Raw genomic sequence first — 22134 nt, forward strand, 5'->3', positions numbered from 1 at the left:
GGCTCACGCCGCCGCCGGGGAGGCCGGGCGAGGCCGCGGCGGAGGCGGAGGCCCGGCTCCCTGGGCGGTGCGCGCCCCCCGCCCTGCCATTCACAGGCGACATTGGCCCGTGGCACCCAGAGTCCGTCCTCCCCGTTAGGCGGCTAGCGCCGGAGGGGAGGGGATAGCCAGGAAGGCAGGAAGCTGTGGCTTAAAAGGGCAGCCCGCGCCGGGCCCTTCCTCCCTCTGTCCGTCTCCGGGCCTGTGAGAGCGCCTCTCCTCCGTTGGCCTCCGTCCCGCCGCCATGTACCGGTGCCTGGGTGAAGCGCTGCTGCTGTCCCGCGTCGGGCCCGCCGCCCTGGGCTCCGTGGCCACCGACTCGGCCGTGCTGCTGGGCCGGGCCCGCGGGCAGGCTGCCGCAGCCGTCGCCGCCCCGCAGCCAGGGCTCGCGCCACCCGCTCGGCGACACTACAGCGAGGCGGCGGCCGACCGCGAGGACGACCCCAACTTCTTCAAGATGGTGGAGGGCTTCTTTGACCGCGGTGCCAGCATCGTGGAGGACAAGCTGGTGGAGGACCTCAAGACCCGGGAGACCGAGGAGCAGAAGCGGAACCGGGTGCGTGGCATCCTGCGGATCATCAAGCCCTGCAACCATGTGCTGAGCCTGTCCTTCCCCATCCGGCGTGACGACGGCTCCTGGGAAGTCATCGAGGGCTACCGGGCCCAGCACAGCCAGCACCGCACGCCCTGCAAGGGAGGTGAGCCCCTTGTGTCCTGCCCCGCCCCGCCTGGCCTCCAGCCTCGGGGGTTCACCGCTCAGCCCAGCCCAGGCTGGTACCGTCGCCCCCCCCCTCCCCCACGCTGTCCCCGTTCTCCCAAGTCCCGGCCTCAGCTGTGTCAGGCTCCGATGGATAGTGAATTTTCTGCTCCATCACCACCCCGTAGTTGGTCCTCCCCCCGCGAGCTTGTTGATGCTGTATGCAGAAGACACTACATTGCTCTTTTGATCCTAGGCTCTGTGACACACAGTGTGGGTCTTGAAGAGCACTTGTAGAAAAGAAAATGACAGCCCCATCTGTCTGCCTCTGCAAGATTTTGTGATCTTCTATGACTCAAGCGAATGCAAAGCATGAAATAATTGTTCTCGGATTTTTTCACTCTTTCACAGTAGTGACAGATGATACAGGAACATAACAAAATGAATCGAAATCTACAGTTTTACTAACTAAATGAATTTATTAATTATAGTCGATCTTTTAAATTATTTTCCTACTGTGGCAGCTTTGCGCACACACACAAAATGGTAATACATGAACAGTGTAACATCAGACAAACACCAAGGGTAGGTCTAAAGGGTGTAGACTGCAAGACCGCCTGCCAGCCAATGGAATGAAGTAGCTGTGGGGGTGTGTACTGGTCCAGGCTAGCACCACATTTTGAGTTTGAGGGGGAAAAGTATTTGAAGAAAGGGGTTGAATCGGCTAGAATTTGATAGTCACCAGGTTTGCAGTAGTTTTTGAATGTCTGTAGATTTGGCTTCTGCAGTCAGATTGCTTTTTTTGAGCAAAAAAAAAAAAAGGCTCCCCTCTCTTTTTTACTCCTTAAAATCGCACAGTGCATTTTTAATCGTGCTTAACAGTGGCAAAACCACTTTTTTCTACTAAAAAATTGTAGAATAAAGAACCCGGGGAGGTAGAATCCAGCTGGGGATTGCCTAAGAAGCACAGAGGATGTTGGGCTGGACCCTTTGTCTCAGTAAATCAGGTCCAGTGTTCTGTTAATACTGGCTGACTTCTAAGGATGATTTTTAGAAATCTCTCTAGGAGGAAAGTTTGCACTCTGCTGGCATTCTTAGCCCAGGAACAAAGGTTGCTTCAGACTGCTTAATGATTTACTTTTACTTCTTGCTAAATTTGCATTGACCCCACCCACTTCTAGGACTTAACCTTTAGAGCTCAATTATCCTCTAGCTCTCAATTTCCTCTTTTAAAACCAGCTTTTGAACTTCTTTGATCTCTGATTTCCCATTGCAGCCCCAATACTATGTAAAACACACTCTGTCCATCTACATCGCCTGCCTTCTTTCTGTCCACTCCCTTATTCTCAAAACCAGCAATTCACATTCCGGCTCCCGAGAGAAGCAAAGATGTTAGAAGAGGCCAAGTTAGCAAATATTAAATTGTAGTTGCTTCTGAAGAGTGGACATCACGTTTATGTGCCTTGTTGACGTTATTTTCCAGTTGCTTAAGACGTACGCAGCTAAGCCAATATATTTGTTTTCCTGCAGGATCTGAGTTCATTTCTTTGAAGTTCTTTATATTCTGTTCCTTTATGCCATGTCCTCTCCTATGATGAGTCACAGCTCCAAAAACTCACGAAAGCAACTGAAGTTTGCCCTAGTTTGTTAGTCCTCTTCATCTTGCCATAGTTTTTAATACCAAAACATTAATAAATTGCATCAGCTATAGAAAGCACTGTTATTGTAGCACTTGTTTCTACTAGGTTCTAGTAACTAGAATGTTAGGATACAATTCTCTGTTCTTTTTATCCTGTTTACAAGAAGGTTTGCTACTGAAAGCACTGCTAAATCCCAGCATATAAACAGAAACTGAATTGCACCTAATAAGTAGTAGCAAACATTGCAAGATAATACAAAAGAAAATCAGCGTGTATAAACTGATGAGTATATTATCTTAAGGAATACAGAGGGAGCGGGATTGGGAAGGATTATGTAGCTATGAAGGCTCTTCAACATATTTTAGATTGCTTAAGATAATGAACAGGATACTAAACAGATGAGCTACAAAACAGAGGTGCTGTAGACATCCATACTTTGCTTTCATGACACTCTGGAATCTTCCTACCCTTATCATCCCCATCTTATTGCAGAGAATGTGTATTCCAAGAAGGACTTATTTTCCCTGGGTTTTTCTTTTTCGCTTCTAATTAAATACTACAAGGAAGTTATTAACTATTTTTAGAAATACAGCGTGTATTAGGTGATTGAGACTTTTTAAGTGCTTTGGATCAGCCGTGTGAATTTACCCTCCTTAGCACACTTCTCTCCCCATCTTCACTCCGCTGCCTTCTCAACCAGCTTGTCTGAGTTGGGGAGGACCCTTGTCTGCTCTTCATCATCGTTCTCTCCAATCCTCAGCTTCCTAATCTTTCTTCAAGAGCAACCTTACACCTGAGTTTTCCAACATAAAATTCTTAAGGTTGAAACAAAACAACAATCTAATTTATAATCTCTGTAAGGGAAACAGGTGGTTTTAAGAACTGAGAGTGGCTAATGTGTACTTTATACCAAGTAAATATTTAATAATACATATGTTTTTATGCTTCTCTTTTCCCACATACCATATTTAAAGGAAGCCAGTAGGTTTGCATCTGTTAAGGATTTGCAAAAGAGTGTACTTCATGCTCTGACGGAAAGTTTCAAGAGAGGCCTTAGATATTTTCAGCAAAGATTAATCTTGTGGAATTTGCTTTGAGAAGACTCTTTCAAACGTGGTGAAAACATTATCAGTGATTATTCCTATTAACTTTCTCAGTATAAACCCTCTGTGTTTTATTGGCTATGGTTCTACCTGAGATTAATGTACCTTTTTAGAAGAAAAATTATTTAACTGATTGGAGAGAAGTAGAGAGATTGATGATAGCAGTTCATTGATGCAAGAGTCAGTTTACTTTCTCTTCTCTCCAGTCCTCCCATCCCCCACTCTTTAGTCCTCAGGCTAAAAATGTTGAGTCCAAATTCCTGTGGCTGACTTTTCCTCTCAGAACTTTCTAAAATTATCATTTAAATAAAGCTGATGTAATTCTGATACATTGTCTTATTTAGCTGCAAATGTCAGCACCCAAAAAAAGTGTATATTAACCCATTGACTTATTTTTTAAGAACCAAAATGCAAAAGAGAAACAGTAGGAGGTAGATGGTCTTTGTTGTTGTCTTTGGGCAACTGGATGTAGGGGGTGGGGCAGGGAAGCCCGATAAGAGTTGGAGTTAATACAGTATTGAAGCCCCCCTTCAGCCTTTGGGATCTGATTTTGTGGTAAATAGTAGTACTTTGGGGAAAACTGTAGAAAGTACTGATACTGTTTCAAAATGAGACTTCCTCTGCTTACACTGAAAAAAAAAAAGTTTCAGATTTATTTCTCTTATGCTGAATTGACAACAGTCAAAACATAGGTAAGTTTGAATAAATTCACACTGTGTAGTCTGTTTAGAGTGAGTCTGTATCTATACATTTAACTCAGTCTGAAAGGTCATTTAGACCACAGGTAGCTTATATGTCTTCTACCTTCTAGCCCTTAGCCCTGTGGTAGTAGCCCTGTTCTTTTTAATATTGTTTAGTTAAATATGAATTGGTGTTGCTGTTATAAAAGTCTTTTCTGTTTCATGGAGCCAGATGCTTTCCCCAGAAATACTAGGGAATGAAAAGCCCTGATAATGGAGGAGACCTATACAAGAGACCTGATTGTCCTTCCGTCTCCTTCCGTCTTCCTGTCGCTTGCTGTGAATTCCTCTAGCTAGTTTGCTTTGGCAGTAAAAACCCTATATGCAGAAAGACAAATACTTACTACTTACTCATTATGCAAAGGACACGTTGCAGGAATTGGGGCATCAAAAATTTGAGGACAAACATCAATAGTGTGTATCAAACTCCAGTAAAACTGACATGTAAATTGCTAAGTGTAGAGAATTACTTAGACTTTATAACTTATATAGTGGGAAGAAATTGGCTTTAGCGCTGTTGGTGATAATTTAGATTGCTTAATAAAATTGTTTCATATCCAGTTATGTTAAAGATAACTGAGGAATAAAGCCTAAAGTATCAACTTCTGGATGTTGAAAATTCCTAGGCTACATAGTCTCTGACATGAGACTTTTTTTTCTGATTATTTTGCATAATAATTAGATTGTTATAAATAATGAAGGGAAAAACCTTTAAATAGCACTTTAATGAAGCATGTTGATTCATAAATGGGCCCATAACTGCTCCACCCCACAAATCCCTGTTAAAATACAAGTGTTCTAATAATTTGTGAACATTTGTGAATAATTGTGAACAGTTTTTGTGAATATTTGTGAAAGTTATAAAATGAAGCAGCTCTATTCCCAGTCCTTTCCTACAAGATAACCGTGAACAATCTTAAGACCACAACTGTTATCTAAAACTGACCTAGCTATCCAGATGAATCAATGTTTTCGCCTTTCCAGAGGCAGAAATTAATGCAGATTGCAGTACACACTATCAAAACTGAAGTGTTAATACTACTAATAAAGGCAGGAAAGGTTTTCTGAAGGGCAAGAAGACAGTCTGGGAGAGGGCTGCTCAGAATATTTCTGATTACCTTTCAAAAGGCAGCTGTAGGAGAGTCTGCCTTCACAAAGGTCAGCTGGCAAAACAAGGGGCTAGATAACATTTGTTGAGTCTTAAACCATTCATTTCGCTAAGAGCGTTCCATACACCACTGCTTTGATTCCTCAGAACAACCTTATGAATGCACTGTTGACCCAGATTTTCTGATGCAGATACTAAGGTTAAAGAATGAGGTCTTCCTTGTGGGGGGCTACACGGCAGTAAGTAGTAGGGTTCAGTTCAGGTTCTAGCCATATGATTCCGGCACCCACCTTCTGAGTCTTTACTGTCTGGGTTTATTCATGTAAAAAGTTAAAAATTGAATCATGTAAGAGTTAATCAAAATTTATTACTAGTCAGTGCAAATAATTTTTAAAATAGCTTTCTTCTGGGTATCTCTTCTATAAGCAAACTTGATCGTGAATCACTTCTCTTGACTGTTCCTGGCGAAAGTCTCTCAGACCCTCTACTTTTGCTGAATTGCGTCTTGGCTAGTTGAAAATGTGAAAGGTGACACAAATGAAAATTATAAAGACTGATTTTCCTTTCCTAAAAAGCATTAGCTATTCAGTCGTGTCCGACTCTGCAGTCCCATGGACAGTAGTCCACCAGGCTCCTCTGTGCATGGAATTCTCCAGGCAAGAATTCTGGAGTGGTTAGCCATTCCCTTCTCCAAGGGATCTTCCCAACCCAGGGATGGAACCCTGGTCTCCTGCATTGCAGGCGGGTTCTAGTGACACAGTTGAGAGCACTCTGAGTGATATGTTACTGCAGTAGGAGTTCAAGGAAGACGCCAGAGAAGAGCTGTCTAGAGGTAGGTAAGGCTGGATAGGACTTAGATTGGGAAAAGGTCATTTCAGATAAAGAGATGCCAAAGAGGAGTTGGCCGTAGGTCTAGCAGGAGGCAGGACTGTGTGTGTTGGGGCCGTGAGGACAGACTGTGTTTGTCAATAGTGAAAAGAAGGGTTTTATAGCATAAATATTCATTTGATTACTAATACAGAACTTTTAAAACCTGTGTAATTTCCTGAGTGATAGGGGTTCTGAGCATGCCCATTGTTTCAATATTTGGCCTTCAACTCTAGTTGCTAACACAGAGCCCCTGAAATCCTTGTAATTTCCAGGGTTTGGGGGATGGCAGGAGCATCCTATACAGAGTTCCTAAAGCCCTTAGAATTTCCTGGGTGAATAAGAGCACCTTTTGTTCTGATGAACCAATTATTGGCTCCTTGATAGCTTCAGGATTCCCCTACAGGTAGGGTGCATGGAATGGAGAGTCAAAGATAACTCGGTTTTCTCCTCTGAGACACTGATAGAAAAACTGGTATTAGGGAAAGAAGTGTTACGAGGAAAGAGGATTGGACTTTGAAAATAAAGGAAATCTGGTGTGAAATGGTCCTTAGGAAAAAAGACAGGCATGTATTTTTCTCAGCTTTATCCTTGCAAAGTATAGTCTCTGTGGCACCTGTCCCTACCTTGCCTCCAATATCCCCATAATTCTCTTCCTCTCTTAAGATCCCTCTCAGATATCTCCTAGACTTGTAAATAATAGATATGAAACTAGATATCTGAAAATTTGAGCCTTTACCTCTTTGAACCTTTTTATAACGAATTGTTGTCTTTTACTAAATGTTACCTACTGTATATTCACAAGTCTTACTAGCATCATTCCCAAGACCTATTTGGTATGAAGGTGTGACTAAGTTTAGTATTATTATCAGAGTAAGGAATCAATAAAATAAAAATTAACAGAATCTTCCGTCCCCCGCCTTAATGCATATTCTTTCCTCCATCCGTTGGGCTTTAAGTTAAATACTTAAGCACAAAACAGAGCTGTATGTTCTATAGATATGTATGTACATAAATGCAGGGAAATGACTTGGAAGGATACATACACATTTAAGTGGCTAAGAATATTCACCCCTAAAGAATGAGGTCATAAGTGGTAATCAGGAGACATCTGCTTTTCCGTATTTGAATTTTGATGAAGACAGGCATATATGTTATATAATTTTGAAATTTCAATGGAAAGAAATACAGTTTCCATTCCATTTTTTCAGCATCTGTTAGACATTCACTTCCAGAAGGCTTAGATTTATTTCTCCAAAGTGCTTAAAATAAAAATTTTGATAATAGGTTAAAACTGTGATGTGTTCCTTGCCTTCTTACATGGATACTCCTTCCTGAGGCTGAAGGAATTTTTGTGAGACTTTGAGTGTTTACTTGCTGGTGGGTAGGTACTGGTTTCTCACTGCTTCTTTGCCTTCTCTCCTCATTTTAAATTAAGTTATGTTCTTTCATTGCGAATTAGGGGATTATATTATTGAGAAAATAGGTTCTAATGAGTAAATGGCAAGTGTGGTATTGCATGAACTTTAGTAAGAGTTGTAAGTCCTCTTTGCCTTTATAGGTTTCTATGCTTGTGGCAGAACTCTTGGTTATTGAGTATAGTTTCTGAAAAGACAAAATACAGATGGAAATCGAATTTCTGATCCATAAGTCAAACCCTATTAAAAGATCCAGGTTCAAGTGACATTTAAAACCATTTGAATTTACATGAATGTATTATTTAGTTAATGATTCAACATAAAAAAGCAAAGCTTCCTCAGTTGCTAAGAGCTTTTTGTATGTTTTGATTTTGAGTCAGCTAGGAAAAGGAAGAAAAATTCAAGCTACTCGGCAGTGGCTTTCACTGCATCTTTTTCAGTGTAATCAGCTGGTGTGTTTTCTTTATCACCATAGCAACATAGCCAGTTTTTGCTTTCGATTTTTTTCCTTCTAGAAAAACTTACTGTACACCAATCTTAGGCTCTTGAAGGTAGTAAGGAAAATCTCTGGGAATTAAGTTAAAAGGCTGAGAAACATTTCATGCTGTGTATGGTTTGCAGGTGTCTGCATTTCACTGATGTTCTTTTCAAACATCTGGATACTAGTTAGCTCAAAATAAGTATATATTAGGTTAACTTCTCTGGAGAATCAAAGGAGTGATTACAAAGTTCTATTACCAACCCTTCCTCCAATGTTACTAAGTTTGATAAATAATAAACATTGTCATGGGTGGTGTTTCTTTAGTTTACTCTGGTGAATTGAAAGCACAGATTACTGTCAGCCATAGTCCTTGACTTCAGACCCCCTTTCTTTCTCTTCTTTAATTTTCGTTTTATATTGCAGTATAGTTGATTTGTAATGTTAGTTTCAGGTGTACAGCATAGTGATTGAGTTATACGTATGTTTATTTCTATTTTTCAGATTCTTTCCCATAGAAGTTATTACAGAGTACTGAGTAGAATTCCTATACAGTAGACCTACCTATACAGTAGGTCCTTGTTGATCTGTTTTATATAGTGTGTATATGTTAATCCCAACCTTCTAATTTATTCCTTTCCCCGCACCGCATTTCTTATGACATTAGACCTGTGGTCCACACCTCTGTAATCACCCAGTTCCCTTTCTAGTGTACCCAGCTGTGGAGTTAGGCTTTCCATTGGAAGCGTCTACCTCCATTATTACATCTGTTTTTCAAAGACCCAGTTGATTTCTTCGCAAACAGTAGTAATGCTAATGTCAGCCTAGGCTCTAAGACTTTAGGATACCCAAAAACTCTAACGTACTTTTCTCCATTTCTCTAATAAGATTTGTTCCTTTTAGTTTCTGTCCCTGTACCCCATCCACTCTCTGTTGGTCTTGCTTACCTTTGGCCTTCTCTGCCACAGAAGAGAGGGAGAGAAAGCCTTGGTTCTATAAAAAATGAGAATATTCATACTGAAAATAAGGTCCTTCTTGCTTCATTTTGGTTTAAAATGTTTTAAGTTTTTCTGATTTTCTTTTATGCATGTGGGTATTTGGCTTCATGAGTAACTTTGTCTTAATATAGTATCTCCCAATCCACTGAATTTACAAAGTTAGTGGAAATATTGTCTTCTTTGCAATCATATTCTTAACATCAGTGAGAATGTGATGAAGAATTTTTCAGGTGGCAGTATATTTTTAGTAATTTTCTTTGATTTCCAATCCCAAAGGAAGAAGAGTAACCAACTATCCCTTGGGTATAGGTAATTTCCTGTATTACTGGAGTTTGTTAACCTGTTATCTCGAGTGTTTAGTGCAGAGTACTTGTTGAGGTTGTTTTTTTTCCCCCTCAGATTAATAGTGTGAGTCACTCTGTACTAGTATATCTGCTGATTTCCAGAATTAAAAACATTCATGTATTACTAATTAGAAAGTTAAAATAAAAGCATATGTCTTCCTTAGCCCAGGCACCCCTTGCACTGGTTTCTAGGTTCCTCTCTGTGTCTACCCTTATCTGTTCCAAGGCTTATTCCCCTGACTCCACTACTTTCCTTATAGTCATCCCTTGCCTCAATTCACTGGAAGTCGTCATTGGTTCCTAGCCTGCAGAAAATGCCTGTGGAATGAGAGGTAATTTATGTGACTACTGTTCTTCAGTGTCTTTGAGTTGAACTCTGTAAATGGGTGTGGCTAGGAAAGAAAATTTCACTTTACAAACAGGAATTCCTGGGTGCCACCCAGTGGAAACATGTTTTTTCTTACATGCACAGTTTCTGACTCATCATTCCACGACTTCTGCAATAAAATAGACGTTTTGTTTACACCATGTAGAAAGAAGGGTCTGGTTTCCAATGAGCATTTAAGTCTAGAACTTAAATTTCTGTATGATTTCTGAATGTTAATATTTCAAGCTGTTTTTCGTTGAAGGCACTAGTTATAAGCACTGGGAAGGGAAAGTATAACTTTTTCCCCACTTAAGAAAGGAAGGGGGACTTCCCTGGTGCTCCAGTGATTAAGACTTCCCCCTCTAATGCAGGGGGTGCTGGTTTGATCCCTGATTGGGGAGCTAAGATCTCACATGCCTCCTGGTGAAAAAACTAAAACACACAACAGAAACAATATTGTAACAAATTCAATAAAAAACTGGTCCACATTTAAAAAAAAATCTTTTAGAAAAAAGAAGTTCATATAATTTAGTGACTACTTGAACAGACTCATATATTTAACTTACATGCAGAGTACATCATGAGAATCGCTGGGCTGGAAGGAGCACAAGCTGGAATCAAGATTGCTGGGAGAAATATCAATAACCTCAGATATGCAGATGTTACCACCCTTATGGCAGAAAGGGAAGAGGAACTAAAAAGCCTCTTGATGAAAGTGAAAGTGGAGAGTGAAAAAGTTGGCTTAAAGCTCAACATTCAGAAAATGAAGATCATGGCATCCGGTCCCATCACTTCATGGGAAATAGATGGGGAAACACTGTCAGACTTTATTTTGGGGGGGGCTCCAAAATCACCACAGATGGTGACTGCAGCCATGAAATTAAAAGATGCTTACTCCTTGGAAGAAAGTTATGACCAACCTAGATAGCATATTCAAAAGCAGAGACATTACTTTGCCAACAAAGGTCCGTCTAGCCAAGGCTATGATTTTTCCAATGGTCATGTATGGATGTGAGAGTTGGACTGTGAAGAAAGCTGAGCACCGAAGAATTGATGCTTTTGAACTGTGGTGTTGGAGAAGACTCTTGCGAGTCCCTTGGACTGCAAGGAGATCCAACCAGTCCATTCTGAAGGAGACCAGTCCTGGGTGTTCATTGGAAGGACTGATGCTGAGGCTGAAACTCCAATACTTTGGCCACCTCATGCGGAGAGTTGACTCATTGGAAAAGACCCTGATGCTGGGAGGGATTGAGGGCAGGAGGAGAAGGGGATGACAGAGAATAAGATGGCTGGATGGCATCACCGACTCAATGGACGTGAGTTTGGGTGAACTCCGGGAGTTAGTGATGGACAGGGAGGCCTGGCGTGCTGCGATACATGAAGTCGCAAAGAGTCGGACACGACTGAGCAACTGAACTAAACTGCACAGACTCTAAAAGCACACTCATGACTGATGACAGGGCTCTATATATGATAAGGAAAATGGGGGCCGGGGCCCGGGCCGGGGGCGGCGGGGGTGCAGGGCCGCGCGGGGGGCCCCGGCTCCGCGCTCACGCTGGCCCGCCGTCCCCAGGACGTGTTCCTCATGATCCGGTGCCACAAGACCACCATCTTCACGGACGCCAAAGAGTCGAGCACCGTGTTCGAGCTGAAGCGCATCGTCAAGGGTAAAGCGGCCGCCGGATGAGCAGCGGCTGTACAAGGACGACCAGCTTCTGGACGACGGCAAGACATTGGGCGAGTGTGGCTTCACCAGCCAGACACCACGGCCTCAGGCCCCTGCCACTGTGGGGCTAGCCTTCAGGGCAGATGAGGCATTCGAGGCCCTGCTGCATCGAGCCCTTCTCCCGCCCACCTGCTGCCGGTCGTGATGAAGCCACAGGACTCGGGAAGCAGCGCCAACCAACAGGCTGTGCAGTGAGAGGCCTCCCCAAACTGTCCCCCCTTAATAAAAGATTTGGGCGTCCAGCTGGTTGCTGCCTCTTTCTGCACACCCTCTCTTCTGTCAGGCGTGCCCCTTCCTGCTGTGTGGCCTACCCTCAGCCTCTTCCAGCCCAGCCTTCTCAGCCTGGGGACAGAAAGGTCTTCCGCTTTGTTTCTTCAGGGCAGCACCCCCCGTGGGGGCAGGGGACACAGCTAGAAAGCAAAGGCAGCTCCTCTCCTAGCCCTCTCACTCCCAATCAAGTTTGTAGACCCCCCAAAAATAAATAAATAAAATAAGGAAAATGCTGGTTCTTAATAGTGCACTACTTTACCACCCAGACGAATTTATCTTCAGAAATCAGAGTTCACTGAACTGCTTAAAATGCTATCCATTTAGACTTTTGAAATGTACATTTCTCTGCTATTTGCCACTACTTTGTAATACTTATTATAGAAGTGAAAATAGTTGAGAGTGAAGTGTTGACCACATGCAGACACTGCGCCAGCTGCCTCATACACATTATCCCAAGCAATTCTGGCGTGAAGCCTAAGAGCATTGCTTATACCTCATTGCTCAACCAGGTGAGCAGGTGCAGACATCCATTGCAGTTGCTGTTTGGGTGGGGATTCACTTGTTAGAAAATGATGGGCACTGCACCCAACCCAGATTCCTGGCCTAGCTTAGTTTCCACTAAATGATATGCCTGCTGCTTATGTCACTTCAGTGATGTCCAACTCTGTGCAGCCTGCCAGGCTCCTCTGTCTATGCGATTCTCTAGGCAAGAGTCCTAGAGTGGGTTGTCATACCCTCCTCCAGGGTATCTTCCCAACCCAGGGATCAAACCCAGGTCTCCTGCATTGCAGACAGACTGCTGCTGAGCCACCAGGGAAGCCCCATTAACATGCTTAAGTAATGCCTATTCATTCAGTTCAGTCACTCAGTCGTGTCCGACTCTTTGCGACCCCATGAATCTCAGCACGCCAGGCCTCCCCTATCCATCACTAACTCCCAGAGTTCACCCAAACTCACGTCCATTGAGTTGGTGATGCCATCCAGCCATCTCATCCTCTGTCGTCCCTTTCTCCTCCTGCCCCCAATCCCTCCCAGCATCAGTCTTTTCCAATGAGTCAACTCTTCGCATGAGGTGGCCAAGGTATTGGAGTTTCAGCTTTAGCATCAGTCCTTCCTATTCATTAATTTGTATAAACACATTTTAGTATTTAAGCAATTTTTTAGCTTAACCAAGGAGATAAAAGATCTAAGATGTTTTTGAAGGAAATTGAAGATAAAAAGAAATGGAAAATATCCTGTGTTCATAGATTGGAAGAATTCATAATATTAAAATGTGTGTAATACCCAAAGTAATCAATGGGTTTAATGCAACCCCTATCAAAATCTCATAACAGTTTCTCAAAGAACTAGGAAAAAATAATCCTAAAATTTGTATGGAATCACAGAAGATCTTGTATAGCCAAAAAAATCTGGAGAAGAAAGAATAAAGCTGGTGGTATCATGCTCCCTGACTTCAGACTATACTACAAAGTTACAGCAATCAAAACAGTGTATTTCTGGCACAAAAAAGACACACAGATCAATGGAACAGAATAGAGAGCCCATAAATAAGCCCACACACTTACAGTCAATTAATCTACCCAAAAGGAGACAAGAATATACAATTGGGAAAGATACAAAAATAAACTCAAAACTTAAAGACCTAAAGGTAAGATCGGAAACCATAAAACTTTTAGAGAAAAACAAAGGCAGAACACTCTGACATAAATCATAGCAATATTTTTTTTGGATCTGTCTCCTAAGGCAAAGGAAATCAGCAACAAAGTGAAAAGACATTATCTACTGTCTGGGAGAAAACATTTGGGTTAAACATCTAAAGTATATAAACAGCTCCTACAACTCCATACTAAAAAGACAATCTAATTTAAAAATAGAAGACCACAAATAGCAAGTGTTGGTGAGGAAGGGGAGGAAAGGGAACACAGTAGAGTTGGTGGGAGTGTTAATTGGTGCAGCCAATTTCTGGAAAACTGGAGGTTCCTCAAGAAAAATAAAGATAGAACTACCATATGATTTAGCAGTTCCACTTCTGGGAATGTATATGAAAAAAATGAAAATAACTGATTTCAAAAAGCTACATGCACCTCAGTGTTTAGAGCGGCATTGTTCGTAATAGCCAAAATATGGACGCACTCGAAGTGTCCAACAGACGAGCAGATAAAGGCGTGGTGTGCACATAGTTTCTGTATTCTATACATTTGAGTATCTATATGTTGTTATTCACTTGCTAAGTCATGTCTGACTCTTTGTGACCCCATGGACTGCAGCACACCAAGCGCCTCTATCCTCCACTATCTCCCAGAATTAGCTCAAATTTGTGTCCATTGAGTCGGTGATGCCATCAAACCATCTCATCCTCTGTCGCCCCCTTCTCCTCCTGCCCTCAGTCGTTCCCAGCATCAGGATCTTTGCCAATGGGTCAGCTTTCTGTGTTGTTGGCCAAAATATTGGAGTTTCAGCATCAGTCCTTCCAATGAATTTTCAGGGTTGATTTCCTTTAGGATTGATTGATTCGATCTCCTTGCTATCCAAGGGGCTTGAGTCATCTCCAGCACCACAATTCGAAAGCATCAGTTCTTTGGTGCCCAGCCTTTTCTGTGGTCCAACTCTCATATCCATACATGACTGCTGGAAAAACCATAGCTTTGACTATACAGACCTTTGTGGGCAAATCTTTTTCTCTAAAATATCAGAATACTTGAATCAAATTCAGTGCTCATTCTGTTGGGGCATACAGGGTCTTAGTTCTCTGACTAGGGATCAAACCTGTACCTCTTGCATTGGAAGGCAAAGTCTTAACCACTGGGACACCAGGGAACTCCATCCGTTACTGACTCTAATTATAAGCTACTTTAATTGTCCTTTAAAAAGTGTGGACATTTTTAAGTTGTTGTATTTCTTTTAACATGCTGGAAGGATGTTCTAAATACATCCCCTTCTTTCTCACCCCATCTTTTTTTTTTTTTTTTTTTAAACAACCAGGTATCCGTTACAGCACTGATGTGAGTGTAGATGAAGTAAAAGCTCTGGCTTCCCTGATGACATATAAGTGTGCAGTGGTTGGTAAGTGATCTCCTTTGTTGCTACCTAATAAGAACTCCGGGAAAATATGTTTGCATACAAGGTTACTTTTAAGATGTTAGAGAAGTATACCTTAGGAGAAGTGTTTGGGGTTTGTTTTGCTTTTTTTTTAGGTTGTGAAAGACTTACATCATTTTTTTCTATCAGTCTTGGTTTACCTTTTTCTAAATGGGAAACTTTTTATAGGAATTAACTGAATTTTCCTGAAGTGTAGATATTTGTTTAAATCCCTTTCTATACTCTGTGAATAAGACCAAACATAGTCTTATTCATACTATACTTTTTATAATACAAGAAAAATACTTTGTTACATTTTAGAAGTAAGGCACTCTGATTAGATATGACTGTAATTTGCATCTTCTTAGAATTTATATCACATCATTTGAGGAGAGATCATTGTGGGCTTATTTACTGAACTTTCTGAAACTAAAGCTAAAGGCATCACACTGTTATAGTATTACATAGTGCTTTCTGCCTTTTTAATTCTTTTATCCTTTATACGGAATAGCAGCTTTCAAACTTCTCTTTCAGATGTGCCATTTGGGGGTGCCAAAGCAGGTGTAAAGATCAATCCCAAGAACTACACTGTAAGTATCAAAATGACATTAGTGTACGCAGCACTAATGGGGCTTGAAATCACTGTGCTTCTGTGCACCCCTTATACCGGTGACATTAGTGGTTCCCTTGCTTTGAAAAGCACAGGAGAAACAAATAGACCACTAGCGCCTTGAATGTTCTGCCAGATAAAGCTCGCCTGCTCACAGCAGTGTCCTGTTTCATTTTCCTACTTGGTTAAAAGGTAGTAAGTATACATTCATATTCTTAGGCATTTGTGTACATGTTTATTATATATGGCTGTGATGTAAATACACTATATATAAATATATCATATACTAATACAGCTATGATCTGAGGTTTTTATGTTGGGATCTCAAGGTTCTAGTGATATGTAATTTGGTAAAAGTTTTATTTATCCTATCAATTCCAAGTTAATGTTACTAATTAGCCTCTGTATTACGTTTAATAAATTATATGAATTAATATCGGCATACAAACTATATATGTTTTTAAATTGTGATTAAATGAAAATAAACCATGAGGATTGCTCACAGGCTCCTATATTAATGCAAGAACAGGTGTGAGCACTGTGCTGCTCTGTTGCTTGTTACTCAATCACTGAGTCTTGTCCAACTCTGCGGCCCCGTGGACTGCAGCATGCTAGGCTTCCCTGTCCTTTTTAGGTAACCTAATTTTTGGTCTCAGAAATGTAAATTTTAATTTCCGTTTAGAATGGAAATGCCTACTTTAGGAGTTGTTTTTCTGAAGATTATACAAGATAGTATGAAAATGTTCTATAAGAAGAAAATAGGATGCACCTGTTAGTTACCTCCTCTAGTGGTTTTTCTATCAAAAATTGTTTTTTCATTCTTGTCTGTTTTCACCTTTCTCCTTTACAGGATAATGAATTGGAAAAGATCACAAGGAGGTTCACCATGGAGCTGGCAAAGAAGGGCTTTATTGGTATGTATTGCCATGTAGGTTTCCACAGCGTGGGAACATCTAAAAACTACTTGTCATGATTTTAAACTCCTGCTTTTGTCTGTATATGGATACAGGCATGGATGGACTTGTCCTTTTCCTTTGAGAACTTGGGCTCTGTGTGAAACATGGTGAGCACACCAGGGCATGTTCGTGACTCCGCTCTAATAGAAAAGTTCACGTTCTTAGTATACAGCGTGGACAGCGGCAGAGGTCACTTGCACCTCTTCTCCTTGTACAGACATAACATTATAAGATTTTTGATCACTGTAATAGCATTGAACCACAGGCACAGTCACAATTGTGACATCCAAAAAGATTTTAGGAACGAAATAATACCTTCATCATAAGTAATTTTTAATATGCGAAAAGGAGTTTTGCAATAGTAATCCTGTTCGGAAAGCAGTGAGAAAACATGCTATTTGGAATCGGAGGCTGAAGCAGGCCTTTCCCTTCAGAGAAGTGGGCGCAGGCTGGGAGGTGTGGAGGCTCATTCTCTTGACTCACTCTGCCATCACTGGCTGATTCCTGGGGCTCCTAATGTTTGTTACTAGGAGTTTTTGCCGGTCAGACTAAATTTCTGAGGGTACTGATACTCATTTCTTTATGTTTTTGTATCATAGTACTATGTGTATCATACATTATTTTGTGTGAGATGTGAATATTCTTTGATCTATAATTATTATTTAATCCATTTAAGTTTCAAGCAAATTAAACCTGTTTATTGTCCTGAAAGATTGATTTGTGGTAAAAAAATAAATAAATAAAATAAAATTGTTTGATAGAATTTTGCTACCGTAGTTTAACATAGTAAACTCAGAAAACTAAGCAGGAAAGAAAAGTTCCTTTTTCTGTTTTCCTGACCCTCTGTTTTTCTTTCTTAGTATTCTTCTCACTGCTGACAAGTTCCTATTGACTTAATGTATTCCTATTTTGAAGTTCCCCTTCTAGTAACACGAGAACTTTACTAGGTTTGTCCTGTCTTTCATAATTTAAAAGGCATTTGGCTTCTTGGCACGTCCTCCCTGGCACTGCTGTGGGCTTTACTTGCAGTCATTGTACAGGGGAAGCGCTAATGAGGTGGCAGAGTAACTACCAATTCTGGTAGCCTTCGTAATTTTTTACGCCATAGCTTAGCTTAAACCTCAAACATATTTAATAGTCTTGAGTGGTGTCAGACTTTATTCAGTTGTATTTATTGCCCATATATAGAGTATATACAACTTAATTTTCTCTATATTGATAAGAACCCTGTAATTTCAAAGGTTAAAAGGTGATTCATTAAAACACTGAAAGCTTAAATATTAGCAATTTAACTTTTTTTGTTTATGTATAAAAGCTTTACTAAGCCACTCTGCAACTAAGCTGACATCTGGGCCCAGAAAGCTTTGTAGCCTAAGAGGGAGGCAGTTGGCTTTCTTTTCCTCTCCCTAGGGCACAGAATTAGTCCTGAGCAAACCTTTGGAACTGACATCATTTCAGTTATTTTCTGACTTGCCTTTCCACAGAGTTTCAGATTATGAGTTAGACCTGAGTCTGGGTCCTAGCCCTGTCATATTGAATGAGTTTAAGGTTAGCTTTTCAATTTCTGCAAAAAAAAAAAAAAATGTTGTTGCCTGGGGTTTTGGTAGGGATGCTTTAATCTGTTGACTTATCTGTAGTGTGTTGCCATCTTAACCATACTGAGTCTTCCCGTCCATGAGTACTGAATGTCTTCCATTTGTTTAATCATATTTTACAGTTTTTTAGGTACAAGTTTTGTACTAATTGTTAGGTTTATTCATAAGTATTTTATTTTTTCTGATACTGTTCTAAGAGATACCGGTCTTTAGTATTCTTATGAAGTCTTTCATATCAAGATAATACTGGCCTCATAGAATGAATTGAGAAGTAGTCCTTCATTTTTCTCTTTTTTTAGTTTGTGAAAGGGTGTTAATTCTGTTATGTGCATTTGGATATCGTCTTTTAAACTGTGGAGTTCCCTTTTCATCCCCCTATATCTCTGTGCACCAAAATTACCTGTTTAGCTTTACCTCTATACTCCTGCGAAAGCAGGTGCCTTTTTCAGTCAACTTTTTATCTACAGGATTGAGTGTTAAAAGGCTAAACTTTCACACCTGTACTTTGTAAGGTATTTGAGAATTTACCTGTAACTCGGGAATTATTTGTAATTTGTGTATCCCTATACATTGATTTTGTATGCAGTAGTAATAATACTTTGTAATTTTACTTTGGGTGGTGGTGGTAACAGTCTCTGAGTCATGTGACTCTTTTGCAGCCCCATAGACTGTATGTAGCCTTTCCTGCTCCTCTGTCCATGGGATTTCTCAGGCAAGAATACTGGAGTGGGTTGCCATTTCCTTCTCCAGGGGATCTTCCCGACCCAGGGATCGAACCATGTCTACTGCATTGCAGGTGAATTCTTTACCTCTGAGCCATCTGGGAACCTCTAAAAGGACGCAGGAGCAATTTGTCATTTTAAAGTTGTGGTTTTCTTTTTATAAAGGTAATGAGTTTGTATTTTACAGTTGAAACAATATAGAAAGCTATAAACAGGACTGAACTCTAAATAGAGTGAAAAAGTTTATCTTTCTAAACCTCTGCATACATTTATATGGAAATAAGTGTAGTTATTACACATGGGTATATATAGAGAAGGACTTCTCTAGTGGTTCACTGGTAAAGAATATGCCTCCCAAACTTGCAGGAGATGCAAGTTTGATCCCTAGGTTGGGAAGATTCCCTAAAGAAGGAAATAGCAGCCTACTCCAGTATTCTAGCCTGGAAAATTCCATGGACAAAGGAATCTGTCAGGCTACAATCTATGGGCTAACACAACTTAGTGACTAAACAATAACAAATGTATAAAAAAAGAAAAATTTATATGAATGGGAACTTGGACTTGCTATACAAAACCTGCTTTTTTCTCCACATGTACATTTTAATGATGATTCCAAGTCATTTACATGGGTGCACATCATTCTTGTAACTGCTGAACAGTATTTCTTTGCATGATATACTGTATTTTAGTTAACTGATCCACTAAACAGGTTGTTTTGTATTCTTACTTACCATTTTGATGAGTCTATTTCTATATATTCCTGCCTTTACAGATTTAAGTGGGCACCATTTAATACATTTCCATCTGAGATCTCATAGGACATCAGCATTAGGACTGTCATTGTTACTTGTCACTGCCTGTGGGCTGACTTCTTGTTACCTTCAAACCATTTGATTTGCTGCTCTGAGGAACTGAAAGCCAAGGTCTAAAACTTTCTGTGCAGAGTAAGCTTTTAATAATAGGTCAAAGCAGGATTCTGTCACAGGTAAAAGTATTATGGGCTTAACACAGTTGCTTCAGCACTATGTGGTTTTGCTTTTTCTACTTGGTGAGGAGGGTTTACATCCCCAGAAAGCAGGTATGTCATTGTGCTGTGTCAGACACATAAACTTTCTAACTGCAGCCTCCTTATGCCACTGTGATCTCTAACTGCAGTTTAAGGAACGAGGTCAAGAGAGGTTAGACTGATTTGCCTATGCTTGCACATTCGGAAGTCTGTTGAGTGGTGTATCTGTTGTACAGAACTAATTTCCAAACTCAGAGCGAGTGAACACTAGTGGGAGAAGTTATGTAACGCTGTGTGTGTCGACTTTGTAATGGAACATTTAGTATTTCTATAATTTGAATTAGTAACCTAGATGAAATCTGAAGTTTTCTAGCCATGGTAGCTTTGTTATTATAGAGAACTGCAAGGATGTGTTTGAGATGCATTTATCTTAAACATTGGTGCCATGCCCTTTCTCTGTGTCCCCAGGTCCTGGCATTGATGTGCCCGCCCCAGACATGAGCACAGGCGAGCGAGAGATGTCCTGGATTGCTGACACCTACGCTAGCACCATAGGGCACTATGTGAGTACTCACCAAGGCCCTGAAGGCTTCGTTTTCTTATCTATCAGAAGTAACAGTTCAAATGATGATGTATATAAGGGGAAAAGTCATCGAGTTTGTCTCCTCTCATTTAATTATGCCTCGTTTTATATATTATTTTACTTCCTGTCTGTCTTACATCATGAGCTTCCCAGGTGGCTCAGTGGTAATCTGCCTGCCAATGCAGGAGATTCAGGTTCAGTCCCTGGATCGGGAAGACCCCCTGGAGAAGGAAACGGCAGCCCACGCCAGTATTCTTCCCTGGGAAATCCCACTGATAGAGGACCCTGGCAGGCTGCAGTCTACGGGGTTGCAAAAGAGTCAGACTCAAGTTAGTGACTAAACAATAATCTTACATCATAAATGTAGTGAACTTGGGTTAGGCTTTTACTCACATGCAATCCTGTTCTCAACACTGGGATGGGACCCTCAAAGATCACCTACCAGGGCAGGATTCATTACAAGACAGTAGATGGGAAATAAAGAAGCGTTCAATTCGGGCTTTTTCCTCAAAGAAACTAAGACACATTAAGCAGATAAGGTATGGAGATAGTGTGATAGCAGGGTGGAGAGTTTCTGAAGGCAGGAGGAGGAAGGCTTCCTGGAAGGAGGTATTTGGTCAGGGCTAGACCTTGAAATTTCTCCCTGCAATCTTGATTCCAGCTTGTGATTCTTCCAGCCTAGTGTTTCTCATGATGTACTCTGCATATAAGTTAAATAAGCAGGGTGACAATATACACCCTTGAAGTACTCCTTTTCCTATTTGGAACCAGTCTGTTGTTCCATGTCCAGTTCTAACTGTTGCTTCCTGACCTGCATATAGGTGATGGACAGGGAGGCCTGGCGTGCTGCGATTCATGGGGTCGCAAAGAGTCGGACGCGACTGAGTGACTGAACTGAACTGAGCTGAGACCTTGAAAATGGATAGAATTCAGTGTGGGGATTTGGGGAATAAATAGGCAGAGAAGCTGTAGAGCTCAGATTGCCCGAAGACAAGGCCCATTTAGAAAGGTGATGGGAGAACGAAGAAGTACATGAAAAAATAAGGAAGTACTCAAGTCCCGGTGTTTTTGTTTTACTTGCTAGTCAGCGGGGAGCCTTTGATGCTGGCTCTTCCTTAGGGGAGAAGGGCTGGCCACAGTGTTCGGCTAGAGCAAAGAGACGGCCTCCACAGTGTCAGCATCCGCCTTCCCAGCCTGGGAGCCACGTGGCTAGGGAGAAGCACTGGCTCAGAGGTAGACTCAGCAGTACGGGGCTGCACACGTGGGAGCAAGGCGAAGGACAAGGTTGAATCAGAAAGCACCAGGAGGACTTGAGTCTCTGGGCTGCGAGGAAGTAGTGCCACTGACACCTTTGGCCTTCTGTCCTTGAAGGGGTGGAGCCTTGAACCCACTTAGGAATAGGAAGAGAGAGTGACTGAAGAAAGACACCCTGTTACCCAAAACCTGGATACACCTTGATGGGTGTTAGGCCAAGGCAGGACCAGACTGAAGATGGGCTTGGTGTACCAGTCAGAGCAAGTCAGCACTAGGGATCTTTCCCAAAGCAGCGTCTCCCCGAACAGCACGAGCGGGAGCCTTTTGAGCTAAGGGTACACGCATATTTATGAAGGGGCTTGGGGGGTTGGCAGAGTCCAAGCTTTAGGTGACTGAACTTACTAAGATGAGAAAAGGTCAGCATCTTCCTTTAGATTTCAGCTGATCTGATGGTTGAGTGCTGAGACCTGTCCAAGTACAAGCATTGTGGACAGGCTCAGATAACACAATGGCTTTTCTTTTGTGAGGAAGGGTT

At 41.4% G+C, this 22134-nt stretch overlaps 1 protein-coding gene across 1 annotated transcript in view; it reads left to right on the plus strand.

Moving 5' to 3' along the window:
* GLUD1 (glutamate dehydrogenase 1) overlaps nucleotides 1–22134 on the plus strand; it is a 40052-nt gene continuing 17918 nt past the window's right edge. Inside the window, exons 1-5 of the mRNA XM_040242159.1 lie at nucleotides 1–737; nucleotides 14778–14858; nucleotides 15408–15463; nucleotides 16334–16397; nucleotides 20231–20325. Of these exons, the coding sequence (XP_040098093.1) occupies nucleotides 284–737; nucleotides 14778–14858; nucleotides 15408–15463; nucleotides 16334–16397; nucleotides 20231–20325 (750 nt within the window). The 5' untranslated portion in view covers nucleotides 1–283. The remainder of the gene's footprint in view (nucleotides 738–14777; nucleotides 14859–15407; nucleotides 15464–16333; nucleotides 16398–20230; nucleotides 20326–22134) is intronic.

This window comes from Oryx dammah, unplaced genomic scaffold (genome assembly GCF_014754425.2).
Source record: "Oryx dammah isolate SB20612 unplaced genomic scaffold, SCBI_Odam_1.1 HiC_scaffold_6, whole genome shotgun sequence".
NCBI classification, from domain to species: Eukaryota; Metazoa; Chordata; class Mammalia; order Artiodactyla; family Bovidae; genus Oryx; species Oryx dammah.